Source organism: Ostrinia nubilalis, chromosome 8, assembly GCF_963855985.1.
Source record: "Ostrinia nubilalis chromosome 8, ilOstNubi1.1, whole genome shotgun sequence".
In the NCBI taxonomy this organism is placed as follows: Eukaryota; Metazoa; Arthropoda; class Insecta; order Lepidoptera; family Crambidae; genus Ostrinia; species Ostrinia nubilalis.
Genome location: NC_087095.1, coordinates 10,831,930 through 10,859,096, shown reverse-complemented (window position 1 = coordinate 10,859,096; position 27,167 = coordinate 10,831,930). Strand labels below are relative to the sequence as shown.

Here is a 27,167-nt window from a genome sequence, read left to right as displayed (position 1 = left end):
TTAGATATACTGGTAATAACATCACAATACGAACTTAACACTCGCCAACCTGTGAGGGCAGGTGAGGTGAGTTTGTTTTGTAATAGATTTCTATTCTAGAGGTAGGTTGTAGGCAGGAAGGAAGAATACCAGAGAAAAAATAAATAAAAAACATTATATGAAAATATTTATTTACAAACTTAAGAATAGGCAGGTTAATGTTTACAATACCCAATAAATCAATGACTGCAGTTGTTTCTATTTCAACAAGTTTAAAAATATCTACGTGTCTCTATACTTATGTAATACTATATTGTGTACATTTGTAATGTTCAAATTGAAGAATACAAAACGAAAACAATAGTTTACTCAAAAACACCCTTATTAACAAAAGTGACACCCTAGTTGAACTCTGGTCTAAATTATTGTCATATATTATGAAAATGTAATCTCATTCCAGTGTTCATCCCGGGTGTAACTTTTGTAAGGGGGTTACTTAGTTAATGTAAAAAAACACTATCTCTACATCAGTTATTATACCTACTTAATCTCAGACCGATTGGATATTATAGTCAATTAATAATGTTTTGAATCGTCCACCTGGTTAAGAAATTAAATAAAATGCATTGCCGGACTAAAACGAAATGAAAATTTTCCATAAGTAGGTACTCTTAACTCAAGTATTCCTAAAAGGTATTGAATTCTGTAACAGCAAATGTTTCAGGCACCCAGAGTTTAAAAGATGTCATTAATGGAAATACTCTTGTATCTAAACTTACGAGTACATCCAAAAAGACAAGTTTCTTTTCAAATATTGAGCGTAATGATTTTCATTACTTTAATTGAAAACCAAATTTCTATTTCTTATTCACATAGCACTACTCGTAGAAACATCAAGCCTATTTTAATGTGTAATTAATACCTAACAATTACTACTTATGGCAGTTCGTAATTACTATTATAATAAAATAAATAAATTATTTTAAATCTACAAAAACATAAATCTAAATCGGAAATGTATGTGCAATTTACGTTTCTGGGATTTCTTTGGTTAACATGTCTATTGAATTGTATTAAAAATGATAAGTATTGTGGAATCAATGAGTATTGGACCTTAAAAAGTAACAAGTACTATTTTATTCATTACTAACTTACTTTAGTACCTAGTACTCAAGTAGGCAAGTAATAATTAAGTAACTATGATGTTTTCAAACACTCAACCCAATTTTAAACCTGTAAGTAATTCGATTAATGCAAATATTTATTAACCAAAATGTACTCTATGATGTAGTTGCTCTAACATGTCTCCGGCTATCAAAAGGCAGTCTATTAGAAACATTGTTGTTTAACGGGATCCCGTGGTTTAGAGAAAGAACTTTGGTGACTATGTTTAAATCTTCATGGCTTCTGCCATTAAGTCCTGTTTGAACTAGCAGCTGTTTTAACTCTGAATCCGGGTTGAACTGATTTGCTCTATTTGAAGGAAAAAAACGGTTCGAAGTTATAGGATTGAAGGTATTAAATCGGTTGTAATTTTGATTATTATTGTTATTATTGAAACCAAAGTTACCGACTCCACTCTCTTGACGGAAAACACGGTGACCTTGCTTCTGCCCGAACGGGTCAGCTAAGGGTCTCAACTGATTGGAATTTGGTCCTTGATGAAAATTTTGGATGGGGTTTGGCTGTAAAAAGTTGCTTATTCCTTGTGGTAGATGATTTTCTTGCAGTGGAAACTGAACTGGTTGCTGACTGCGTAAATGAATTAAAAAGTCAACTGCTTCACGGTTAGGTAATTGTTGTTGATTTGCTACTAAATTATTTTGTTCTAAGGATACACTCGGTTGAATTGTAACTTGTGCGTTTTGAGGTCGAATAACATTTTGGTTTAAAAATTGGTTTTGCTGGGATGTTTTCTGCAGTCCTTGTAACTGGAAGTTATTATTATCCAAATTGTTAGCTTGAAGTTTTTGTTGGTCAGCGAGTAGTTGTTGCCTTTTTAATTGGTCTTGATTAAATAGCAACTGTTGCTGTCTTTGAATTTCTTTCTGCTGCAAAAGAAATTGTTGTTTTCGTAATAATTCTTCTTGCTGTCTTTGCTGAAGCTGAAGTAACCGGAGCTGTTCTTCAAGAATTCTCTGTTTTTCTTCCAATTGTTTCTGAAGTGTCAATTGCTGGCCGATAAAGTCTGGTTGTTGTACATTATTAACATTTAGATGTGGTAGAGTATGACGATTAAATTGTTGAGGAACTATTTCAGAGGGCAGACTTGTAGCAGACAATGATTTTAATGGATCTTGACCGCTCGTTTGCTGGAATATCGGTATTACTTTCTTCGGTAGTCCCTGCGCATCTTGATGGACAGTAAAAGCGGCTACTAAGGGAGCTTGAAATACTTGAACGTCCCTTTTGTCAACCTCCTCAATATTTTCGCCATCATCATTGTGCGTCGGTTTGGGCGTGGTCGTGGTGGTCGTGGTGGTGGTCGTCGTCGTGGTGGTGGTTGGCCTTGGCACTGGCTTTGAGGTAGATATTTTGTTGGCTTCACTACTGCCTTTAGGCGTACTTTGAATACTTCGCACTTGCTGAACGTTAACGCCGCTTTCCCTTGTCTGGAAAATTTCACTAAACGTAGATTGTGTCGGGAGAGTTGCTGTCACATGATTCTCAACATTTCCAGCGGTTGTGCTTAAAATTGATATTTTATTATCTATTAATGTCGGTGTTACATTCGTAGAGTTAGCGAAGGCCGCTTGTCCGTTTACGACGAATGAATGAATTTGTATTTCTTCTTTTTGTTCTGGGGGTTGGAGAGTTTCTGATGGTTGCTCTTGTGTTCTGAAAAACGAGGAATCCACCGTAGATGATTCCTCCGTCGTGTCTGCACCAGTAGTTAAGTTTTCGCTTTCTTCTAGTTCGCTTAAAGCCTTCAGTAGAGCTTTTCTAATGTATGGATCAAGCCTTACAGAGGGTTTCTCATCTATGTTGTTAATTTTGTCGTTAATTATATCGGTAGTTTGTTCTTGCGCCTGCGTCGCTATTGACAGCAAGGCAACGGAGATTAACGCCAACACCTGAAAATAATAAAGAAGACTCATTAAAGATAGACATACGTATGCTACGTACCTAGCTTTAATGCCAACATTAACAATAGAGTACTCTTTCGGATTTAGGTATTTTTTTATAAGATTAAAATTTAATAAAAACACTGAAAAACAATATAACCCTAAAGAAATGAATCATTGAAGTCTACATTGAAAAACCTTAACATTCCATCTCGATTATATGCCATTAAAATATAAACTTTTTTCCCAACTTTGCGTGCATAGCCGGCGCCGGCGCCCCGAGCGATCTCTGTACGATTGCTACAGCTGCACTTCCATGTTTCCACGATCTTAATGTTTTTAGACGCGTTCGGTTACATTGTTTGTGTAATGTGGAACAATGACTGTTTTCTTACGAGTCGATTGCACAACTAGTATCGTCTCCCCCTGGCTCTACGTGAAAGATGATACCTCGTATTTTAAGAATATGTAAACCTTTATTCCCATTACATCTTGCTAACCGCCTGTGTTAGATCTAGAAACTGCGATAAGTTTCGCGAATAGTTTCGTAATTAGGTCGTATTCGTCATGGGACTGGATGCACTAAACGAATCTCATTGTTTAGATGAGACTCGATTTTGCCTGGTCGTGTAAAATGTCGTCAGGCAGAAAAATAATATATTCGTAACGCCATTTTATAAAATGTACGATAATAATTAGTATGTCCGCGTTGCGTGTGGACTAAATTGCCTTCGAAATAGCTACAAGTTAGAAAATGTTACGTTTTAGAAGCATGTTAATTTCGAAATTAAATCAAAATATTCGATAGCGATAGGTACATGTGCTTGAGGTGTACCTACATAATTAAATAATGCTTACACTATCCGCACCCATTAACTCTCTGCCCTTACATTGTAGAACAAGCTATTAACAATGCATCACATTAGAGTGATCGTATGCTATGATTATACAACTACCTGTTTATGACAATGCCTTGTACTTATCAATCCACTAATACTGATAATTAATCATATTGTTGGTCGAAGCTATTGTTTAGTTCTACTGTCACAATCCGTATCGTGAGCACGAGCCTTTTGTACTTAGATCAACAACCGGCCGTCGGCCCTATTGAAATGGTCACTTTTCTCATTCTCTTTAAATTAAATTTTATAATGATTGATGGATGGATGATTTTTTATAGAATTACGAGTATTTTTTAATTTGGCCTTTCTGTAAAAATGGTTTTGTTTTGATTTCTTTCATGGAGGTAAGTTTTTAATTCCGAGGCGATTAAGCCTTATAAAAACTGTTTTTGATTCCTGATCACTATCCAGTAATTATGTATGGTGAATGCGTATGCTAACATTTTCGATAACAGAAAGGTTAAGAGGTCTTCCATAATTGGATATGGTCTATTGCAATTGTTTACAATATTACATGGTTAATCTAGCATTTCGAATTGTTATGGGCATGTGGACGTGTTTGATTTACGTAATATTCTGCTATGTATTCAAAAACATTAACACTGAGTGTTAGGTAGAGTACAAGTACCTATATTATTATGTCCATGTAATATTATGCAGATTTATTTATTGTAGGTATGGTAGGTAGGTATAGACAGGTAGTTCTAGATTATGATTAATAATTTTCAGTCAAAGGTAAATAAACCACGTTATTTATTTACACAAAAAAATGTCTACAAATGTGGTGCCCAACATGGTGTTTAAATAAACATTACAATTAATCATAAACACGCTCTAAGATAACACAATTCCCAGATCAATTCTATACCTGGCTCAATCGTGATAAAATGAAAAGCATTATTAAACAGGTAATTATTTAAATTAGCGAATGACAGGGTGCCCCCGGCTACTAGTTGCAAAACCGCCTATGTGATATTCGTACCTCTATAGCGCACTTTCACCTCTCAAGTAAGTCACGGAGATGGCTCTGAGCCTCGACGAATGTCAAAATCAATACGGCGCGCGCGCACCCACACGCGTGACATAATCCTGCGACCTGCGACGACACCAGTTTTTCTTTGCGAAATGCTTTGTGTACTTAAGTATCATAAATGTCAAATAAACTCAAAATATTATGCAACTGTTTAGAAAAACTGCATTGTTTGTTTTTATGGATTGTGTGTACTTCAACATTAACTATAGAACCTTACATTTTAAAATTTGGCTTGACGTAGAAATTCTTATTCAATAAAGTAGTGCCGAGTAGTACTAGGTGCCTAGTAAAGGGTTACTGTTTTTATTTCTGCATTTAATAAGTTGTTTGCAAACTCTACCACTCCACTCTCCCATTTCTTCAGACGAGTGTGTTTCATTATCGGCACTTATTTCCATAAACATTCCATTCGAGTAGGAGACATGTTATGACATAACAATAAATATAAAAATTCGCGATTGTACGAGAACAATTCTGTGCATTTTAATAAGTTTAAATGTGCTGCATCTTTATGACTCTTTAGTCAGCTTGCGCAACAATATATTTTAGAAGACTCATTTTAATGTCACCGGACATTCCAACTTGAATGGCAGAAAGTCCATCTATCTATCACAATTATATGTAACAATAACCTGCACGGAATGTGATTTATAGTCTTGATAATAACGGAACTTGCCGATTTCGTCGCAGGCTCTTCCTAACGAAACTGAACAAATTTTGAAATCACCACTTTCGAAAATGATGCGAAATTTTATAGCACTAATTTGGAGACGATGGTGCCATTATGTTTCTTTGAGATATACAAAATGCGTTTATCAAGGTAACCTTGCCTTGGATTTTATGAATAGTTAGGTAAATATAGTTAAAACATAATGTTTTTTATTTGAATATGCATAGTAGGGTGGTCCTTATTCCTACGAAAAAAATTTTTTTTCTTATATTTTGCGGGGCACCACGTAATTTGAATATATACCATATGAAAGTCTTTCATTATTATTTTTTTAATTTTTAATAGACATTTAGGGGTCGCTACCAAGGTTTGAATTTTAAGTAAAAACTAAATCTGTATTTGTTAGATTCATTTATTTTTAAAGCCAAAGCCAGATAAAAAATATTATAAAATTATTGTTGTTGCTATGAACTAAGATATTATGTACAATGTACATATTTGAATCAATTATTTTTAAGATATAAGAGTTTACTTGTTAGTATCTCGACGCGTCGGTACCATGGTCGGTACAGAAGAGGGGTTGAGGGGAGAAGGGGACAAGAAGCGATTGTCTATTCTATCTATGCGATGTTCATTTGCACCTAAAATGTGATATAAACACTTAAATAAAACATTTATGAAAACATGATTTAAGATCTTCAAAGCTTTTTGTAAATATTTTGACAGCTGGTAGCGACCTCTAAATCTTAACCAAAAAAAAAAACAAAAAAGCTAATTTCATATTTAGAGGTATATAATCGAATGAGAAAGTGCCCCGGGGATAATTCAAAAGTCTAAAAATAAGGACCACCCTAATGCATAGCAATTACGTTAATTGTAAGCATTTACCCAAAATTATGCAATTTCATTGTGATATTCTAATCATAGACTCCATTATAATAAAAATATTTCAAAACCTCATTTTCAAGATTTTAGATTTTATTTTAGACTTATTTAATGTGCTGGAAATATAACTTTGAACTCGTATTTATTATGTTTTAATAATGTATACTACCTACCTACTGTTGTGTCATAAATGAATAATGCCCAACATCTTAAAATATAACTTTTCGAATATTGATTGATGAGCAACGGTTTAAGGTGACAGCTCTACATCATCATTTTTGGTTTTGTACTTACACATTTAACACTTTAATTTGGTATTTTATAATGAAAAAAAAAAACATGAAAACATGAAATAAAATGAAATTAGAAAATCCTGTACCTACTCGTACACCTTCTAGGTATGACTCAAAACTCAATACATCCACCTTAGTACTTTGCGGCAAAATTATTGCTTTCTTCTCTTCGCTTCGAGAAGTTCGAGATCAGATTACCACGTTAAACCGAAAATAGATGACTTAGCATATCGGCGGTTGTGCAAGAACATTAACATTTGGTCCTCAGTGGCTAAAGGTGAACAAATTATTACATATAGTGGTACTTACTATAAGACTATTACATATTATAACGTGATGATAATTGATTCATTAAATAACTAGGAAGTTAGAGTGGGTACGAGTATGCGTTATACGCGTTGTAGTGAAATTATGTTGATAGAATGAAATGTATATCAGTGACAGTGAAGTATGTATATCAATAGTTGTTACATCGTTTCCAAAAAATTTGTTATAGGAAAAACTTTACAATAAATCACCGTGATTGGGTCTAATAGAAAGAGTATCTACCTCTATTATCTACTTGCATTTTTAAATCTTTAGTTATTAAAATAATTCAATCAATAGGATTTTTTGCAATGTGATTTGTGATTTAGTAGGTCACAACTGCCACAAAACTTAAATCGCGATTAGATAACTTTTTAAGGAAAATTAAATTGACCCGAAGCCCCCAAGTAATTGTAGGCGTACCTCAACTTGTCATATGGACCCATCTAACTATGTCATACATATTGCACACAATAGCTTTAATTGCATAAATCATGTCGTCATTGTCAACATAGAAGGAAATTCGCTTTTAACTTCAAAGATTAGCCTTTCGTACAACAAAGGATTTCATGTTCGATACCAGGGTTCAATCATTTATTGACAAAGATACTCATTGTATTGGTCTTCTGTCCGCATGAATAGGCTTTGAATGCATAATTTGCTTAGTATAGTACGCGTTAGTTAAAGTTTAGCCCCATGACACGACATGTATACTGACACTAATCATTAGTTACACCGCCTTTGACTGGCAAGCGATCGTTTATAACTGCAACAACTACTTTGTGTTTAATTATGTTGTCACCCAGTGATTTAGTGAACCCTAATGAAGCTCGGTTAATTCATTGACGAATTATCTTAATTATGAGCATTTCAATGCAAATACGTAACTTAATTTTTGAATATGTGTTTTTTATGTTGCAGCTTTTGGTTAGGAGTGCGTTTCGCTTTCAAATAAGCATTTATAGGAAAGTTTTCTCACGGTAGTTGTGATAAATGTCAAAGGTGCGAAGTAACAAGAGCCTTTTGACTTCATTCGACTGTCAATCTTACTTTTGTGAGCATCGTTAATCAATCTCCACTTAATTTTTAACTCATGTACTAAATGTAATAATTAATGTGACTTGGCAAAAGCTAAAATCTTTGATAGAGTCTCATAGAGACTTGTTAGAGATTACAAGATCTACCTAAACCAAGCATAGGTTTATAAATATAGACCTTTTGTGTACTTCTTTGTACTCTACATTTATATAAGGTTTTGGCAATCTTTTGTGTTAATGGACGTGAATGTAACGAAACGCAATAAGCTCTTTCCTAGTATTGTAAAACTACCTATCTAAGTACTGTTGTTACATCTCTGAACTACTTTTTACCATCAAATTTAATGCGTTAGATAGGAGGAGGGCATAAAAAATTACCAAATACTTGAAGGAAAGCGGGTAACGGTGACTATGTACCTATCAACTGCCTTTGTACAGCTTCCCAACTTAACCGTGATTTATTATGAACTCGAACAATCGATAAACTACATGATCGAGCCGTGTGGTGACGGCAGAGTAGAATACATTTGTCACCAACCCCTACTCTTCCCGCGGGTGTCGTAAGAGGCGACTTAGGGACTACACATCAAACAGAGAATGGGCAGCAGCGCTCTCTGAAAAACATCAATCTTTTAAACTGCGATCTCCAACCCGCCTGCCAAGCGTGGAGATTATGGCAAAACCCTCCACTATAGTGGAGGAGGCTCATAGTCCAGCAGTGGACTGTAAAGGGCTGTTGATGATGAGGTAGTAGGTTCAGACGATAGCACATTAGGTTATACATTTTTGTTGCATTATCTCCCCTGTTATTATAAGATATGAGATATGATTATAAGACCCTACAGTGTTCAACTTGATATACTGTCGTCCGTACCTACCTAACAAAAAGAAAATTGGGAATGATTGCTTACCCACTCGATTGAATGCTTACAAAAAGGTACAGTTACGACAGTTGTTTCATAGACATCAAACGCATTGTGTAAGCTGTTAACACGGTCAAATCCCGGAGTGGCTGATATAATTACACGAAGAGGTAAGCGCCGCAAGCTCCTGCCTGACATCACTGCCCTGCTATTACACCAAAACAATAATAATTACTTGTTATAGCTATAACGAGGCAAGTTCCATTACTCTATAAAGTATTGCGCCACGCATGTCGTGCGCCTATTCAATTAAATCAAAACTTTAATTGATATATTTCATGGGCTGTGTAAGCCCAACAGTTTTTGCAACCGAACAACCACTCGTATATTGCCAAATTAGGTATACCGTATAACAAAGCAAGTTTTATTACTTTTGGAAGACGTGGTAGTATTAATATACTAAGGAGACTTCAACAACGTAACAGGTAAAAGCAAGCAGAAATTGGAAAATATACCTAAATAGGAAATATTTAGTAAGTAGGCCGCAGCGTTACGAGCAATAAAACAAAGCGTTTGTCAATGTGCGGCATAATTTGCGAGGCTTTCTACGTGCACCGTGCAACACGCCGCCCCAGGCGCGGGCAGGGGACTACTCAACTCAGGTCCAAAATATTGTCTATTTAGAGTGATGATGCATGACAAACTAATGTTTGATATAGGATAAAGCTTGGAATAGTATCATTAGTATGTGAAATTACGTAGCTCAGATGCTACGATTATCTAATGCTACGAAATTATGGCACTATAGGTAGTAAGTCGTTCGTCTTTTGTTCATCATCAATCTTTTTGTGTGCAAATCGGTTTGACCGTAATAAAAAATGAAAAAATCAAATTATTACAACAATGGTTGCCAATTCCTACATTTTGGGAATTTCGGCCATAGACTGAAATCATAACGAGTAAGTAATGAACAAACAAAGTACCCATCAGAAGTAGGTACTTAATGTTTAACATCTTAGAGCATTTTCACTGCCCCGTGTAAAACCTGCATTAATTACAGCCCTTAAGTCATAGTAGAGCTGCTACAACAACATGATAGAGTGCGGTAATGCTTCTTACGAAATTCACTTTGTGGCATACCGCGAAGTAAATTATGGCATAATGAGCACATGTGATTCAATTATTCATCATAGAGATTTACTGGAATTAAAATGTAATATAACTTAATTTGCATGATGTAAGTATTTAATAAGCTGAAAGCATTTATAACACGCGCCATGTTTCGTTTTCGGTTTGTTAAAGATTTTGAGAATCTACTTGATTGATCCTTATCGGACATTATAATCTTCACTTTCCATCAGATGAGCTTCCCAACTATGGTTTAAAAAACTTTTTACACAAAAATGCTCCATACTTTATTGTACCATTTTCAACTCCGTGTAACCGGTAGGACAGAGTTGTTTAGCAGATATTGGTTTGCCGTGGAGACGATAATATCTTGCTTCAACTTAACAATAGCATAACCGTTCAACGATTGTAGGCGCATGAATTTCTCTAACCGTTATGCTTATCACTCAATTTGCATATATCAAAACAGTTTAAGTAATTACTTCAGAGGCAACTCACCGCGGGTTTTTTACGAAATTCCTTGCGTAAATTTATTACAAATGAATAAGTAATTAATGCCGATTGCTGATGTGTGAACTATGACTTAACAATCATAAACTGCGGTGATCCATAACTCCATAATATTTCTCTTAATTGGACTCTACACGAACCAAAGAATCCTAATTAATTAAAGTTACATGGTGATAGCGTTATTATTTCTACATAGGTACACTAGCCAGAGCCTTATTGTATTGTCGTAGCACTTAACTACTTAAGTACTATTGTTATTACGGTTTAGATAGTAAATAGTAAAACTGCAACCAATATTACACTGATAAAAAGCTTTGTAACAAAAAGTAGGTATACGTTACGAATACTCTCATAGCTCGTAGCAGTTGATGAGAGCACAAAACGTGTGGTGAAAGATCCTTTCCCAAAGAAAGCGAGAAATGAATTTAATGTGGTGCACGTATCTATCGCACCGGTCGGCATCGCTTTGTAATACCTAAATAATAGGCATGCATAAAAGATGCTGTCGTGAGGGCAGCGCCGGCGCAGCGCTCTCCCTCCGTGACCCGCCGCATGCGATGCACCGATACCGACTGCGAGTAAACAACCTACCTACCTTCTTTTAATTGTGAAACTCGGAAACCCCGTGTTGTGAGCGTAAAAACGCTATTAACCCAACAAAGCAGTGACTAATGTTACACAAAAAGCTGTCATTATCTTTTAAGATTGTAATCAATTTATTACACGCCATCTTAAGTCTTTAATGTACGAATTTGAATTCAAAACAGAGGACTGGACCATGATAGTATGAGATCCCAATGAATATGCATACGAAAAATACGCTTTCGTTCAGATAGACGAGTCTAAAAGCGGATATGAACTTGTCTAAGCCCATATCGTACGTTACATAACTGCTACTAATTATGAAATGTTATCTATCAATAAGAGGTAAATAATTAGAGATCATTATGAAATATGTTATCATAAATATTTATAAATCAATATGAAAAAGGTCAATTTAACTGTGCCATACCATAATTAGGTTAAACTGTGATTGCTATATCTTTATTGCAATGTTATAAAAATATTGTGGTTTATTAGGTGCCTACAAGTACCTAGTGGAGTTATTTTGTTTGATAGAGATGCTTCAAAGCAGTTGACAGTCACCTGGCGCGGCACAGTGAAAGTTTACGTCATCACAACGTGCAGAATTTGCGTGAATTGGTATTTCTCGAATTGTGCATAATGTTGTGCTATGCATGTAACTAACGCAGAAATTAATGCCATGATCGCGGCAATTGAGAAACACCTTTCAAACACCGCCATATGTAAAAGCAGTAATGATAGCTTGCAATACAATCAGGAAATATGCAAAACTGAAAATTTATAATTGCTCAGTCAGTGCAGAAATTTTACCAGGCAACATTCTTGCTAAATAACATCGTTATTATTATGTCAGAAGATGATTTAGTAAAGGAAACAGTATTCAGTGAGCTGACACATATTGCTAAAGTTTCCAGCGTGAGAAAACGGCAACAGAAGCTTATCTAACAGCATGCTCGCGTGACTGGCCCGGGATGGCTCCGCGATCCGTCGGCAGTCTATCATAAAAGTATTTATAGACAGAGCCAAAAGAAACTAACTACATATTTTACAAACAAACAACGCCGAATAACATTGAAACCGAACTGTTTATGTCTTTATTGATAAGATCTTATCTTAGATTGCAAAGTGAAATAATGTTGAGGTTACTGACACAGTTCAACCTGTTTGAGTAAATAATTATCAACATAGATACCTACTTTGTTTACCAATTTGGTTGTGTAACTTTGAATTTTGTAGATGGTTCTAATATTTGTGAAATATGAGTATACTCGTATACCTACCTAAGTTTTAATTTAAAATATAATGTTATTTTTTAAAGTCTATTTTGTAATGTTTGGTTACGTAGCTATTTCCGAGATTGTAAACTCTACCTTAAACTGGCTCTATACGTATGATTAGACAGGCCCGTGACCTATCAGGGAAAGGCCCTTGTAGTAAATGTATTGTGGGGCTAATTCCATCGCTGGCGGAACGAGTGCAATTTTCAGTAATGACGCTGGCGAATATAATGAACAGAAATGAGTATTGCTTGTACATGACAGCAGCTTCTTTGTTCCATAACATATAATAAGCTCCAGAGGATACAAGTAACTACCTATAATATAGCATTTTCAAAATGCTGTTTAAATCAGGTTCATATTATTAAAGTTTTGAATCTTTTTCATCTAACTTTACTAAATAGTTATGTATTATGTAAATAGCCTTAAGATCATTATCCATTATTAACCATATCGTAAAAGTGACATATTAATCAAACATATTTCTTTAGCATAACGCCTCTGCATCGAAATGAGAATAAATTGTACCTGCTTGGAGTTCGTTACTTTGTCTGTCTAAATATGGGCTCGTTACCATATCGGTAAATAGGCTCTACATATCGGTCGTGTGACAGATATGACCCGCGTTATTTATAATAGTAACTTGAGTTAGCTCATCGCCGTTATATCGGTCAATGCTGTCCATGAATCATAATAATATATCAAAGTCAGGAATTGGTTCAACCAGATCTAACGTTGTCACGACACGATCATACAAAAGTCATGGTGCCGAGATTGCAATACGCATGTTCCAGCAAACGTACCTATAGCAAATGGTATTACCAGAGTAAATACTCATTTGTATTTACTCTGGTATTAATATCATTCCATTTGATTAATATCCATACGATCTGAACCAAACTGAATTTATTAAATTTTCAGATTCAAGTGTTTTAAAAAAATATTACTTAAGTAAGTATATAAAAGTGATAACTACTAGAGAATAAAAATCACAAATTGGTAAGAATTTGGAACATTATTGACTTTGATTTAATATGTATTTTACTATTTCAAGGTAATAATTAGTCAGTTAATATTAAAATTCACATACTAACGAAACCAAAGTTGTCAGTGTTTGTTCACTCACATTGTTGTGCTTATCACTAAATGTAATTTGGCTCATTTGCGGGATACCCGTGAGAGAACACTTTGTTCTCTTCCACTTGACTCTGGTCAATATCTGCGGTTTGCGACATCTTATTATTAAGCCTAGTTATGTTTGAGAATTGTTGTTTGCCCTAGAATGTACAATGCGTTACAATGCACGATCGTTAGTTATCAAAGAGGTTCGGCGCTTATCTGAATACGCCTCATTGTCTTTACGCTACGGCCTAATTAGCCAACCTTATTGAGTAATGAATTGAATGAATGGTGCATTGAGCGTAAATTCGTAGTTAAGTTGTAGATGTGTGGGTAGAGCTTTTGATTCAATGAAATTTAGCCTTATTTCTCTTACAGAAAATCAACAGTGTCATCGCGTTCTTGCTTCGTTCGGTGATCTTCTATCAGACGAATACTTAGTTTAATACTTAGTTATTTTGCCGTTACAAAATTAATTTATTCATGCTTGTTAAGACACGTTTCATAAGTCACATGTGTGTAGGGCATCAATGTCGTAACTATTAATTAATTGAAAGAAATGAGGCTGATGAAAATTAGAGATAAAAATAACATGTCTTATGCATAATTAATCGGTCGCCACCCAGTCTGGTGTCGCGCATTAGATTAAGCTCGAACAACCCATTCATGCCCATTCAAAAACTCGTATTTGTATCTTTCTGGTGCTAATATCGACAGACTATTATCTAATCTGAAGTCTTTCACTTCCTTAATGTCGCCACGATATATTTGAATATAGATCCGCAGACTCACAATGGTGGTGATTTGCAGTGTCGTCTGGGTCATTCAGACTTAAACTACTACTCGGAGGATGATTGGCGTATTTAGTTTCAGCTTCGTTTATAATCTCGTGTACGTAAGTTGTATTCTCGCAAGATGGTGGTTTGAAGGCATTGTTCGCTTTGCACGCTTGAGCTGGCGGCAATATCGCTTAGGATAATGTTTTAGCCCAAGGTAGAGTAGCATAAACACATGTTCACACAAATCGGATAGTCAAAGAGTCAGTAAACACATTGTCAAAGATATTATTTACCATGTGCTTTTACCGGATAGCTCAAAGACGTGGTACAGTCGATAGCGCTACATTATAAATTTTCGCTCAAAATAGCACTTATTGAAACTAATTTTGGTGCCACATTGTTTAGCTTAATTATGCTGTTGTCTGTACATTTGACGACAAAATAGACCAAGGTCAAAACAATACCTAGGCATTGTCCAGAATGTCCAGTGATTGACAGTCTCTAACAAGTGTGAAATCAAGTTATTCCGCTAATGGTTATCCAATGGATTATCCATGTCCGGTTCTCATCGATTTTGAATTAAACTGTTTTCCCATAACATATCGATCCTCTTGTGATTCCATATTTTTAGTTTTGAGTTATGAACAAAAATATCAACGTTAAAAATTTTATTCACATCTGGGTTTAGTAAGAAGATACCTAATAGCGTTACTCATTGCCGAGGAGAAATCAGAGGATTACTTGTAAAGTTTGTTATCGAATACTTCAATATTGGCACCCGCCCGGGGCCAAATTATTACATTCCTAAGGTGCAAAGATCACCTCGGGTTACCGGTCACGGTTTCAATTGAGAAATTACAACTAAGTACTCTAATCAAAGAATAGGCATCGTTTATCAATAAAATATCACGCGAAAAGGTGATGGTAATGAAATACGACATTAGGTTTATTTAATTGAAAAATGAGTACAGACCTACTACGCTACAGCTGCAGCCTAAGAGTTACTTTTTGTGTTTCAGGTGCACTTATACAATCCACCATAGTCCATGCTGCTGGTACTGCATATAAATAATACATTTTTGTTTCTGCATAGGTGGAAATTTCCATATTAAATTGTTTTATTATTAATTGAGGAATGTGGGCTGCACAATAAAGCAAGTTGCACAACTTACATAAGTCTAACCTTTGTAGTAACCGAAATAAATCAAGCTTGGGCAAACTTGTGAAGAGAAGTCCCCTCGGGCGTGTGGTATTTGGAGAGTGCTCCACAGGAAAGCAATTTGTAACGTTGGATAACCAAATCAGAGTTAGAAGCACAGGCCAAGGCTAAAATATACGTTGTTGAGGAACAAATGGTACAAGTTATTTATCATTGTCGAGTTAAACACATTAAAGTACCTACTTCAATCTTCAAAGCTTTAACCAAATGCCATTTAGCGATATAATAATAATTATGATTGTCGACTAATTTAGAGTAAAAAAATGAACTGATTATGAATATGATTGACTAGCTGTGCCCGCGACTTCGTCCGCGTGGAATAATGACTTTGGGTAGGCACTTTTAATAATTTAGTCTAATTATTTTACAAATAGCTTTTGCCCGCGACTTCGTCCGCGGAGAAGTCGAAAACGTTCTCATACGATTTTTAAATGTTTTTAACGTTATTATCTAAATGTTTGAATACTTATAAAATATAAAAATCTTAAAGGTTAAATAAACATGAAAATAAATTTTTCTTATATTTTATGAATATGCAGCTCGGCCTTTGATCCGGTGAAAGTTACTCGGTGGTATTATCTTTTTACTACGAAATCGAAAACTACACCTACCGCAGTATTATTGGTAAACTTTTTTTTTATTTTCCTACGGGTGCTAGAATCACCAAGCTTCTAGCATGCCACTGGCCGTGGGAGAAGGAGCTTTTCCTCAAGACTACTCCCACGAACTCAAGGGCCTCCGCCAAAACTCTCGAGCGAAAATGAGTTTTTGTATATACAGCGCAAGCAGGTGCCCGCGGCATGACCGTCATGCATTACTATGCATTGTTAGGCGAGCGCACGCAGCGGGCACCCACTCCGAGGTTAAGTGGAGGCCCCTAGAGTATGATAGTCTGTAACATGACATGATTGTAAAAAAAATGCACTAATGAGTAGGTAATTAATATCAACTTTGAAGCAAATCACCACTAAAATAACTTTCTACCCCTTTTTAACATAGTTAGGGGGTGCATTTCACTAAAATACGAAACACATCTTCCATTAATTCTGTTATAGAATGCTTATGCGAAATTTGAAGTAGATTGAACGAAGGAATCTCGTTATCCCATACAAACTTTGCCACCCCTTTTTACCTCTTTAGGGGTAGAATTTTGGAAAATCCTTTCTTATCAGATACTTACGTCTTACAAAGAACCCCTCTGAACACGTGGTCCGACTGCTTTGTCCGACTAATCGGACGACGTGAACTTTTTTTTCCTGTTGGTTCGATTAATCGGACTACAAGGAATCGCAATTCCGCTTCGTCCGACTTAAGTTGACTAAACGGACTTGAAATAAATTATGGGTGGTATGCAACAAAATCGATCCATGGAAACTATTTCTCGTGACAATTTCATATTAACTACCAATGCGATGCTCTTGGATCATCTATACTAATATTATAAATGCGAAAGTAACTGTCCGTCTGTCTGTCACGCTTTCACGCCTAAAACACTGAACCGATTTTAATGAAATTTGTCATAGAGATAGTTTGAGTCCCGGGAAAGGACAATTTTTATCCCGGTTTTGAAACAGAGAGGCGCGCGATTAAGTTTTTCTGTGACAGACAAAATAGTTAGCAAAAAAAAGCTAATAATAATTTAAAAAGCTAGTAACAAGAGCTTCCTCGTTGTGGATAAAAAAAATACCTGATTCTAGAACGCATGGCATGGAAAGGTTTACTATTTAAATTAATATTCATTTGAATAAATTAATACAAATATGTAAAGGTATAAATAAATTTAATTAAAGATTGTTTCTTTCAATGTAAAACCACCTCCTTTTAGTTCAATTCAAAGTTCAACTGAATTGAACTTTCAGGAAAAAAATCCGTAAAGACAACTTTCTTAAGTAATCTTTCAAGGAAGTTGAAATAAACGGAATTTTTTTTATAAACATTTCTTAAATGTTTATACTTATAGGTTATGTAGGTATTCATTTGTTTTCCCAACATTCATATGTTTTCCACATTTTCAATTGTTTTTCTCGACATTCATTTGTTTTCCAACAAGTAAGAATGATCCAAAAAAATCAATCAAAAATATTCAATAGATTTATTATAGTTTTTTAGGAAAATATATTCCGTTTATTTCAAATTTCTAGAAAAATTATGAAATCCTTATGGATTTTTTTTCCTGAAAGTTCAACTCAGTTAAACTTTGATTTGAACTAAAAGGAATAGCTCTGTTATAGTTTTTCAATTAAGAAAATGCAATTAAAAAGTGTTGAGTTAATGAAATGGTTAGGCGGTTAAATGTCGGACCATGTCTTCTTAAGAACATTAAGTCTTGGTAGTCCGACTCCTTAATCGAACCAACAGGAAAATAAAGTTCACGTGGTCCGATTAATCGGACAAAGCAGTCGGACCACGTGTTCAGAGGGCAAAGAACACACCGTCCAAGTTTCAGGTCTCTATGATCAGCAATTTAGGCTGTGCATTGATCCATCAGTGGCGCGCGCAGTACTTGATCATTATTTTGCTGCGATGATATTTTAAAACTGCGATATCTCCTAAGATATTTATTGAAATCGAATGGTGTAAAGGCCAAGTATGTTTAAAGTTAAATACTTGTGATGAATAACTTATTTATTTGGATAAGGATTAATATCATGTTTATGAAAAAACCTCCGCAAATAATGCATTAATATAAAACAGATTTCTTTTTGCATAAAAAGGGTTACTATGAGCCAACCTTAAAAGATAGACATATACTATCGCGGACTTTTTTTTAGAACTTTTAAAGGGGAACAATCCTGTCATACATGATTTTTGCGAAACTTTAACCGTTTACGCAGCGTCAGCTCTCAAAAGGAAAAAAATCACTGATTTGAAACATTCTTCATTGGTGCTCCGCTCCTACGTGATGATATATAGCCTAAAGCCTTCAGGAACTAACGGGCTATCCAACACAAAAAGAATTTTTCAAATCGGTCCAGTAGTTCCTGAGATTAGCGCGTTCAACCAAACAAACAAACAAACAAACAAACAAACAAACAAACAAACAAACAAACTCTTCAGCTTTATAATATTAGTATCAAATCGGTCCAGTAGTTCCTGAGATTAGCGCGTTCAACCAAACAAACAAACAAACAAACAAACAAACAAACAAACAAACTCTTCAGCTTTATAATATTAGTATAGATGAGTTATTTTTAGCTCGAAAGTCTTGTATTTTTTTTTCTTTTCAAATACGATTATAGAAAACAGTTAACACAAAGAAACTATGCACAAATGTAAGTTAATCAGTGGTAAGAGATCGTGAGAAAAATATCAAAATTATATGGCTATCTCGGGCTTTCACTGTCTCACGGCAAGATGCTAGAAGAGTCGAGGTCTGGGAGCACGGCAGGTAGTTTTTACTATTGCGACTATCTGATGTGCTCGACAAATTAGGCATTGTAATTTATAAATGGCCAAAATCAAATCACTTATAATAGGTATCCATTTTTGGTGGATTATCCTAAGATGTTTTTATAGTAAATGTCATTGGGATTATCCGTTTTATTTCTAGAGTTCATCTTTCATCTGTTATTTACTTTTTAGTTGTCACTCGTTTAGACTGAAAACTCTTTCAGTAAAATATTGTAGGTACTCACCTACAATATTTATTACGCCACATTAGCATTTTCAGAAATTTATATCGCAATGTTTTCGTAGCAATACTCGTAGTATTTCATAAATTCTTATAGAGTATAAATTAGTTATCATATGTTTTGAAAGATGTGTGAAGAACTTTGTATTACAATAGTAAACCTATCACATTTCACTATTTGAGAGAAAATAGAAATTGAATGTTGTTATTTATATGAAAATCATTTACCTATATTACTACGAAGCCCTTATATCTACTATAGAAGGCAGCAAGGTTCAAAGGTAAGCCGTTAGCTTGAAGATAAGCTGGTGCGTTTAGTAAAGGCTTACTGGTTGCATTTCACCGAAGCTTTATTAGGTAACTGATCTCTACAATAAAGTAAGTCTCTCTTTTCTCGCTTAGATAGGTCTTCTATCAAATTTGAATGTTTTTATGAGTATCTTTCCCACTGTGTATCAAAAACAGGCATTTCCCTATAATATAAGTTCTTCAAAGTTTGCATTCTATAATACCTGTTGCTATATTCTGAGGATAAGAAGGTAGGTACAGAAAGCAGAAGTGGGACTAAGAAGCAGTAGTAAGTTCTACATTTTAGCAATTAAATAACATTTTAAAATTTATTTTAAACTTTAAAGAAAAGTTGATAATAATTCTAGAAACATCATTAGCGGAAACGTAAAAAGCTTTCTCACGCTTTATAGTTTGATACAAAGAAAACCATAAGTCTTTGTTATAAAATCAGCAAGCTATGGGTAAAAGTATGGGGCATTATATGCGTAGGCAGAATTAAGTCATTAAGTAGTTATAAATTGAAATCCAATTGTTAAGTGCGCAAGCTACTGCCATCATTATGTTGTTGTTGATTGTCTAGCCATTGTTTGATTGTATGTATGCATCTGCATTTACAATTACAACACTTTTCCTATTATACTCGTACTACCACTGTTCAAAGGCTTTTGTTTTTCAACAATCGCCTACATGACCAACATATTTTATTTGTTGATAATTATTATCCTTGACTTGTAAATAAATCTAGTCCTATGGAACTCCATTGCATATGAACTAAATATGTAAACATTTTCTAACGTTTTACTAGAAAAGTTTTCATTAAAAGCATATTAAGTGATTGATCGTTTGGGATCTGATTCTGCGAATTCATTAAGTAATTTATATTAAGTGTTGAAATGAAATACACGCAAGCGGAGTCACATGCAATCGCTATTTTATAAATAAAAACATACTACGAAACATAAACGATGAAATGCTGAAATAATACTACATACTCGTATAATTAACGTCCAGTGCGGTTATTATAAAAGATTACTTATTTATTTTATTTATTTATTTAGCGATAAAAAGGCGAAAACTAAAGTGAAGACAGGTCTTGCAGATGTACTTACATAGCAATATTATTGCTGACGAACCCATAATCTCGCATTACGTATGTTGTCTAACGACAGGTAGGCAAGGGGCTTTGGGTCAATTAGTCGCATCCTTACATAATATGGCAACTTGTCCTGGAGTAGGTCCTATCCGGCATGATGGCTACCAGTTTTGATTTACTGCTTAAGAGCATATATTCCAACCTACACGTAAACTTGAATGTTATGAAAACTTGTTGGTATAGCATGAATAAAATCTAAGATTCTGTATAAAACACTATTTTATCAAATAAAGTTGGATACTTTCGACTAATATCTACAATGAATCAGCTTACTCCATATAACACCTTTAAATTGATTTCCTTAATTAAATTAAAATTGCATAAATGCACCAAAACACTAAAAATAGCTTGTCATCAAAGCTCATGTAAGCATCTAGTGTGTCCGTTACATAATGTACGATGTTAGTCAAATTACTTTTTATATTTGTTTATTTTCTGCTGTTCTTTCGTAACCAAGAGATTAACGTTTTCAATAAATTCACGCATCGCTCGTACTACTCAGTTATGTCGTAAAATTTTATTTTACCTCCTCTACGGTTGTTCGGGTCTCAATTGAGAATGAAATAGAGGAAGTCATAACAGCTTTTTATTATACATTCGCGACCAGTTTCGTTTGTAATACACACGCACCATAAACTACTACAACCGGTACCTATCTGTTTCATTATAGGAAATATGACATGAAATTATCATGATAAAATAATATACCTACTCGTAAATGAATCGATGAATGAGACTCTACATTTTAGAAGATGTAATTTCAACCCTATTGCATATTGCAACATATGAGAAAAAAATTAAGTTAATGCGTGAACATGTAACCTAGATAGTGCTAGCTTCAGATCCTAATACTTCATCGCGACTTCCGACAATTAATGCAAACGAGCAGATCGCATCATCACGTGCATTGCGTCACACGCGGGGAAAGTGCATCACTTGTGGATTTTTGATAAAAATGTCGTCAAAGGAAAAAACATAACGTCACTTTTATGATGCAATGTTTATAACAAGCTCAACATAGATAAGCTATTGTTTAGGTTTATCTTTGGGAAAATGGGTCGAAATATGCAAAATTATTTGAAGACTTTTTTATGTAATCACAACTTGCGAGTAAAAGACTTCTCTCAGATTTGATCGAAGTTCTCACTTCCACATTCACGATTCTGTCAACCCTCATTTGCCATTATCATTATCATAATGCACAAATAATATTCGGTCACCGCATCCAAAAAACAATTCCGTAGCGACACTCGACCATGTAGTGAAAGGTTAAATTTCATTTGAATAATAAGCTGTAATTTACTACGTGAGAGAAAACTCTTCGTCTCTTACAAATAGCCATATTAAAATAATAAAGGAGAATCAATTTACTTCATTAACGAGGAACACTGTCGGTGCTCGTTCATCTTAATTGACTACATGTATTACCTAAAAATGTTAAATTAACAATGGTCCATAATCAGGTGCACTCCATAAACAATTTTAATTGATACTAAACAACTCTTGTAAACAAAACACATTTCACAAAAATGCGTATTGATAATTAATTAATTAAAACACGTTAACTCACTCATATAACATAAAAAGTCCAATGATGAACCATTGGGAATTAGCACTTTATGCTCACTATTATTAAGCACCTTTATGGTATAAACACAGGTACTCACAAGCCGCATGGTGTTGGTGTCGTCCTAGTCGGTAGTCGTTCCTGCGGTAAGCCTGGGCACCGTCACTCGCGCCGGTCCGTCGGTACGCACTGCGAGCCGCGGCCGCCGCGCCCCGCCAGCTCCACCACGGATTGTGTAAAATACCACATCCGAACGAGGATGTGACACTTTACACTGTTTACAAACCTGCCCCTCGTCAGTCATTGATGGTACGCGATATGTTATGTGAGGGAAACACATTAATTAGGTAGGTCGAGTTATAGTAGATAGAGGAGTCGTCTCAAAAGCATAACCAAAACAGTATAACCGAACCGCCTAGTATTCGATTTTTCAAAATACTCCCCAAACACACAAGTAAATAAAAAAAATGTAATACCTACTATAGGTATATTTTAGGTAATTACGAGTAAGACTAGTAATTTATACTACTGAAAACTTAAAGTTGCAATTTACATGTCATCGAGAGCTTACAAAGCTTCAGTCGCAAATCATCTACGAGTAACCAAACATGCAATTTTACTTCTTTAGAAAACAAAACAAGTGGCTTGTAACCAAAACTAATAAATTGTAAAACAAGAGGCTAAGAACAGTGAGTTAGCGCATTCACGCTCATTGAGAAAGTGTGGATAGAAAAAAACGGCCAGGTTCGTGAAAAAAGCTTACATTTTTCAAGAAAATTAATTTTTCATGTTTCTTTCTGTCTTAAGGAAAATTGAAACTGATCCAGAACTGAGTCAGGAAATTAATTGGGCTTTTTTATGGATTTGGCTCTACACAACTTTTCTAATTTTGAGGGTTGTGGTGACTCGTGAATTAGCTTGGCCATTTTCTCAACTTTAGTAACTAACTAATATAAAAAAAAATTGACGATTTTATGTTTTCATTCACCTTTATTTTAATTTTATAAAGAAAATTATTTAACAATAAGTAATTCACACAGGACTTGACATGATATCCTTAGATTTTACCATAATCATTTCTGTCATCATGTCATGCCAAAACATAACTGCCCAAATGGCAAATGTTTTAACCGACTTCAACAAAAAGGAGGAGGTTCTCAATTCGGTTGGTATTTTTTAAACTATTGAATGAATTGGAACTTGGCTATGAAATTACCTTGGTGTTTAGACTGCCGGGACATTCGGCACGCTCATGTAACGTCAACAGGTGCCGTGTTTATTCCCATGTTGGCAACAAGTCGGCCACTCGTACGAGCCGCGGCCAATCGCTGTGGCTAATAAGGCTGCACTTGATCGCCGTCACAGATTAATGAATTGCCGCAACTCTATTTGTTGTCGTTGCTGACGAGTTACGCTTCTTATCGTGAATAAGGGCGATAAGGCATGATGCCATTAATTTGTCTTGGTGTTGACGGAATGACACAATAGTTAATGTTCTCTGCTATGGTGTATTTATTATGCGACATCTCTTACAGCAATATTATTTAATTTATCTTGGTGTCAAGACAATCGTGTAAAGTTCGGTGGATACTCATTTATAATTAGTAAGATGGTTCCATTTGACACTATGGATTAGTTAGAAATATTATCTGTTTGTTTATTCAGGAAATGAACGGCGCTACATTACCGATAGTAACCAATCACTAGTTATTATAATTTATTATAGAGCTAACTAGCGGTCGCCCGCGACTTCGTACGCGTGAATCCCCTTTTACCCCCTTAGTTTCCACTCCATCCGAGTTTCGTAAAATCCTTTCTTAGCGGATGCCTACGTCATAACATCTACCTGCATGCCAAATTTCAGCCCAATCCGTCCAGTGGTTTGGGCTGTACGTTGATAGATCACTATGTCAGTCAGTCAGTCACCTTTGAGTTTTATTTATTTAGATTATAGGCTACCATAAAAATAAGACACAAGTAGAAAATAAACAGCACTAATTAAAAAGAGACACGTTAGTAAATTCTGAAAGTTTTTTCAAGTAGCAGCATCTCTGATTGACAGACCTGTTTACGTTTGTCGGTTTCTGAGATATTTCGCGTTGTGTGGGAAAAGCGGATGCCAATTAAGATGACGGAAAATTATGAAACGACAAACTGACACAGTAATGAAGGTAGAGGATAACTGGCCATTAAACTGTTATAATATCGGATACATATTATGACACCTTATATTTTAAAGCAGTAAGACTTTATAGAACAGATCTTGTTACAGCTCATTTTGATGTCCGATTGTAAGTTTCGTAGTCCGTCCCTTGCGGGCGCCGCACGATATTTCGATATTAGTCTCACTGGACCGATTACTTAACGACTGTCGTCTAGAGAATATTGCACTCAAAATGTTGATGTTACAAACCAAACCATAACAATGAGGTTTATGAAATATAATTATTGAAGAAATTTTAGACATATTATCGTAGTTTAAACAATTCGCGTATGTAGATAAAGGCACATCAAATTATCGAGGGGCAACTTCGCCATAAACTTACATACATACTTACTCGATTTTAGATATATAAATCGCATTTAAATATACCGGAAGGTCGCTACGTAATAAAGACTTCAACGCGTCACTTTACGACGTCAGTTACATTCTCTCGGACGGAACAAATTCATGTAATTACATTCAACTTGAGATGGATGTAGGCAAAATAACGAATTCTTATTCATCGTTACTGGCTAGTGGTCGTAGTCGTAAAAATTCGGATGTGGAATGTGATAAGCGTGCGAAACGACACGTTACTCAAGAAAGAGGCAAATTGAAATACAATAAATAAAAAAGTATACAATAAAATACTTAAATGAAGTGTGGTATATTGTGTTGGGGTCAAAGCTCAGCGACCGGTTCCCTCGTGGACTTTCTTTTCCTTAACCTTAGGCCACGCGCACACTGCGCTGCGCAGGCGCTAACTTAGCGACGACGCGCGTGACGTAACCGCGCGCGCGCATTGATCCGCGCTTTAATAACATCTCGTGGGACAAATACTCGGTGATAGTCCGCGTCAGTAGTGCCTTTAATTTTCTACCATTGTTGCGGTTTCGCTATTTTGCAAACGAGCTTTGAATACAGCAATTTGGGAATTAAGTAGTCGGTCTAGATAACTGGTGCTACCATAATATGACATTCACATTGTTGTCTGTTTTATTCAAACCAAGTTATTTCAATGCATGTATGTAGGAATAAGAAATTTCAGATTTTGAGTGTGCATAATCGAAACGGTATCGACTTAAATTGAAATAGATGATGACTGTGATGAAATTCAAAATTTTTGATTGCGTAAGAATTGAAAATGATATAATCTGAGAGAGCCTTGTACGGATCTCCACAAGAAAGACATTTTAATAGTAAACGACATGATTGTCTGCGGTTAAAGTTTCGTTTACGAAACAGATTTTGATAGTTCAATTACACGAATTATTCTTTCATTGAACTGCACACGTGTTGCGACAAATAAATTATTATATTGGTACCGAAAGTATCGCTAATGAAGGTTTACGCCTATTAACAATTATGAGCCTAAGGCGAGATCGTGAACTTTACTGGCAATATTTCACAAGTAATATATTTTCGGTTTTATAGTCCAAAACCTGTTAATTTATTTTATGATCCTCGATGTTGTGTGAGATTTTCTTCTATTATGACAACCTTTATGTTTTGAATGCTATTGAGGTTATTGTGAAGGTAAAGAATAAATCGGAAGTTCTATGCGTAAGTTTGATTTGAAACTTGCACACATTAACAATATTTTGAAGATTGAAAAGTGTGTTAATGTCAGAAATGTCTATCTATTTATGCATGTTGCATTTGAAACATTTCTCAATTTATTGTGCATGCCTCAAATATGCAGATTCAAGCAAGTCTAGGAAAGAGCTTTCCTTGAACTGTTCACATGAAATTTTGAAATTGAATAAAACAGTCATAGCCGCACCCTCGACTAAAATGTCAGTTTTGTCTGTTTTATAGACATTGCGTCATAATACGAGGCTTTCTCCTTATTCGGCATTTACATATAGGTACGCACTTTTCTGTTTGCTCTAAGAATTTCACCGTGACCGACCGTGGGCTGCGGTCATGGGGGCCGGCGGTAGGTAATTGGTGTCGCGGTAATTAACGGTTAGCCGATGGGCAATAAACACCTGTTAACGTTATTAAGTAAATAACCCTTTTTTAATTAATGCACAAGTGCATAACACATAACATCAATTAAGTTATGTTGTCAGATGATCGCTGTTTTTTATTACGAGTATGTTTGCAAAGTACGTAGTAGTCAATTGTTTTGCAATACTTATTAGTTTTAATTAATTACCGATATCTATTGTTTCATGTCATTACAATCTTACAACAAAAACCTCTTCAAAACACTTTTTTAATGTTAGAGGTCGTAATTACAGAACAATATTAATTTAATTAACAAAGAAAGGCTTAGAACACATGTTATCTCTAAGAAAAATCTTTTTAAATATCTTTACACGGTTCATTTACAGAGGCCATTGTCTACGTGTGTCAAGACGTCATAATGACAAATGAACAGCATACCAACCACTGTTACTGCTTACCATAAATCTTGCGGTGCTTTTAAATTTTCATAAAGGTCAAATATTCTTACACGCATTCCCTGGTAATGTACGAGTACAATAGGTCACTATTTCAGAAACACTGACACTGAACACCAATCAATAATATTCGACTAGGATTATGTTATTGGTTACCACCTCAGTTTAAATCTAGGTGCATGTGCAGAAGTTTATTTATTTATGTTTAATACGCTTAGGTATAAACAGTAGCCTTCCACATCTCTAAATTAAATAAGTGCCTAA

At 35.0% G+C, this 27,167-nt stretch overlaps 1 protein-coding gene across 1 annotated transcript; it reads right to left on the bottom strand.

Annotated features, from left to right (window-relative positions):
- Positions 1 to 153: 153 nt before the first annotated feature.
- LOC135073920 (putative mediator of RNA polymerase II transcription subunit 26) lies at positions 154 to 22,496 on the bottom strand. The gene is made up of 2 exons (XM_063968171.1): positions 22,393 to 22,496; positions 154 to 3,053 (listed from the first exon to the last, which is right to left on the bottom strand). The coding sequence occupies exons 1-2, from the start codon at positions 22,399 to 22,401 to the stop codon at positions 1,260 to 1,262; spliced, it is 1,803 nt and encodes a 600-aa protein (XP_063824241.1). The 5' UTR covers positions 22,402 to 22,496; the 3' UTR covers positions 154 to 1,259.
- Positions 22,497 to 27,167: the final 4,671 nt, after the last annotated feature.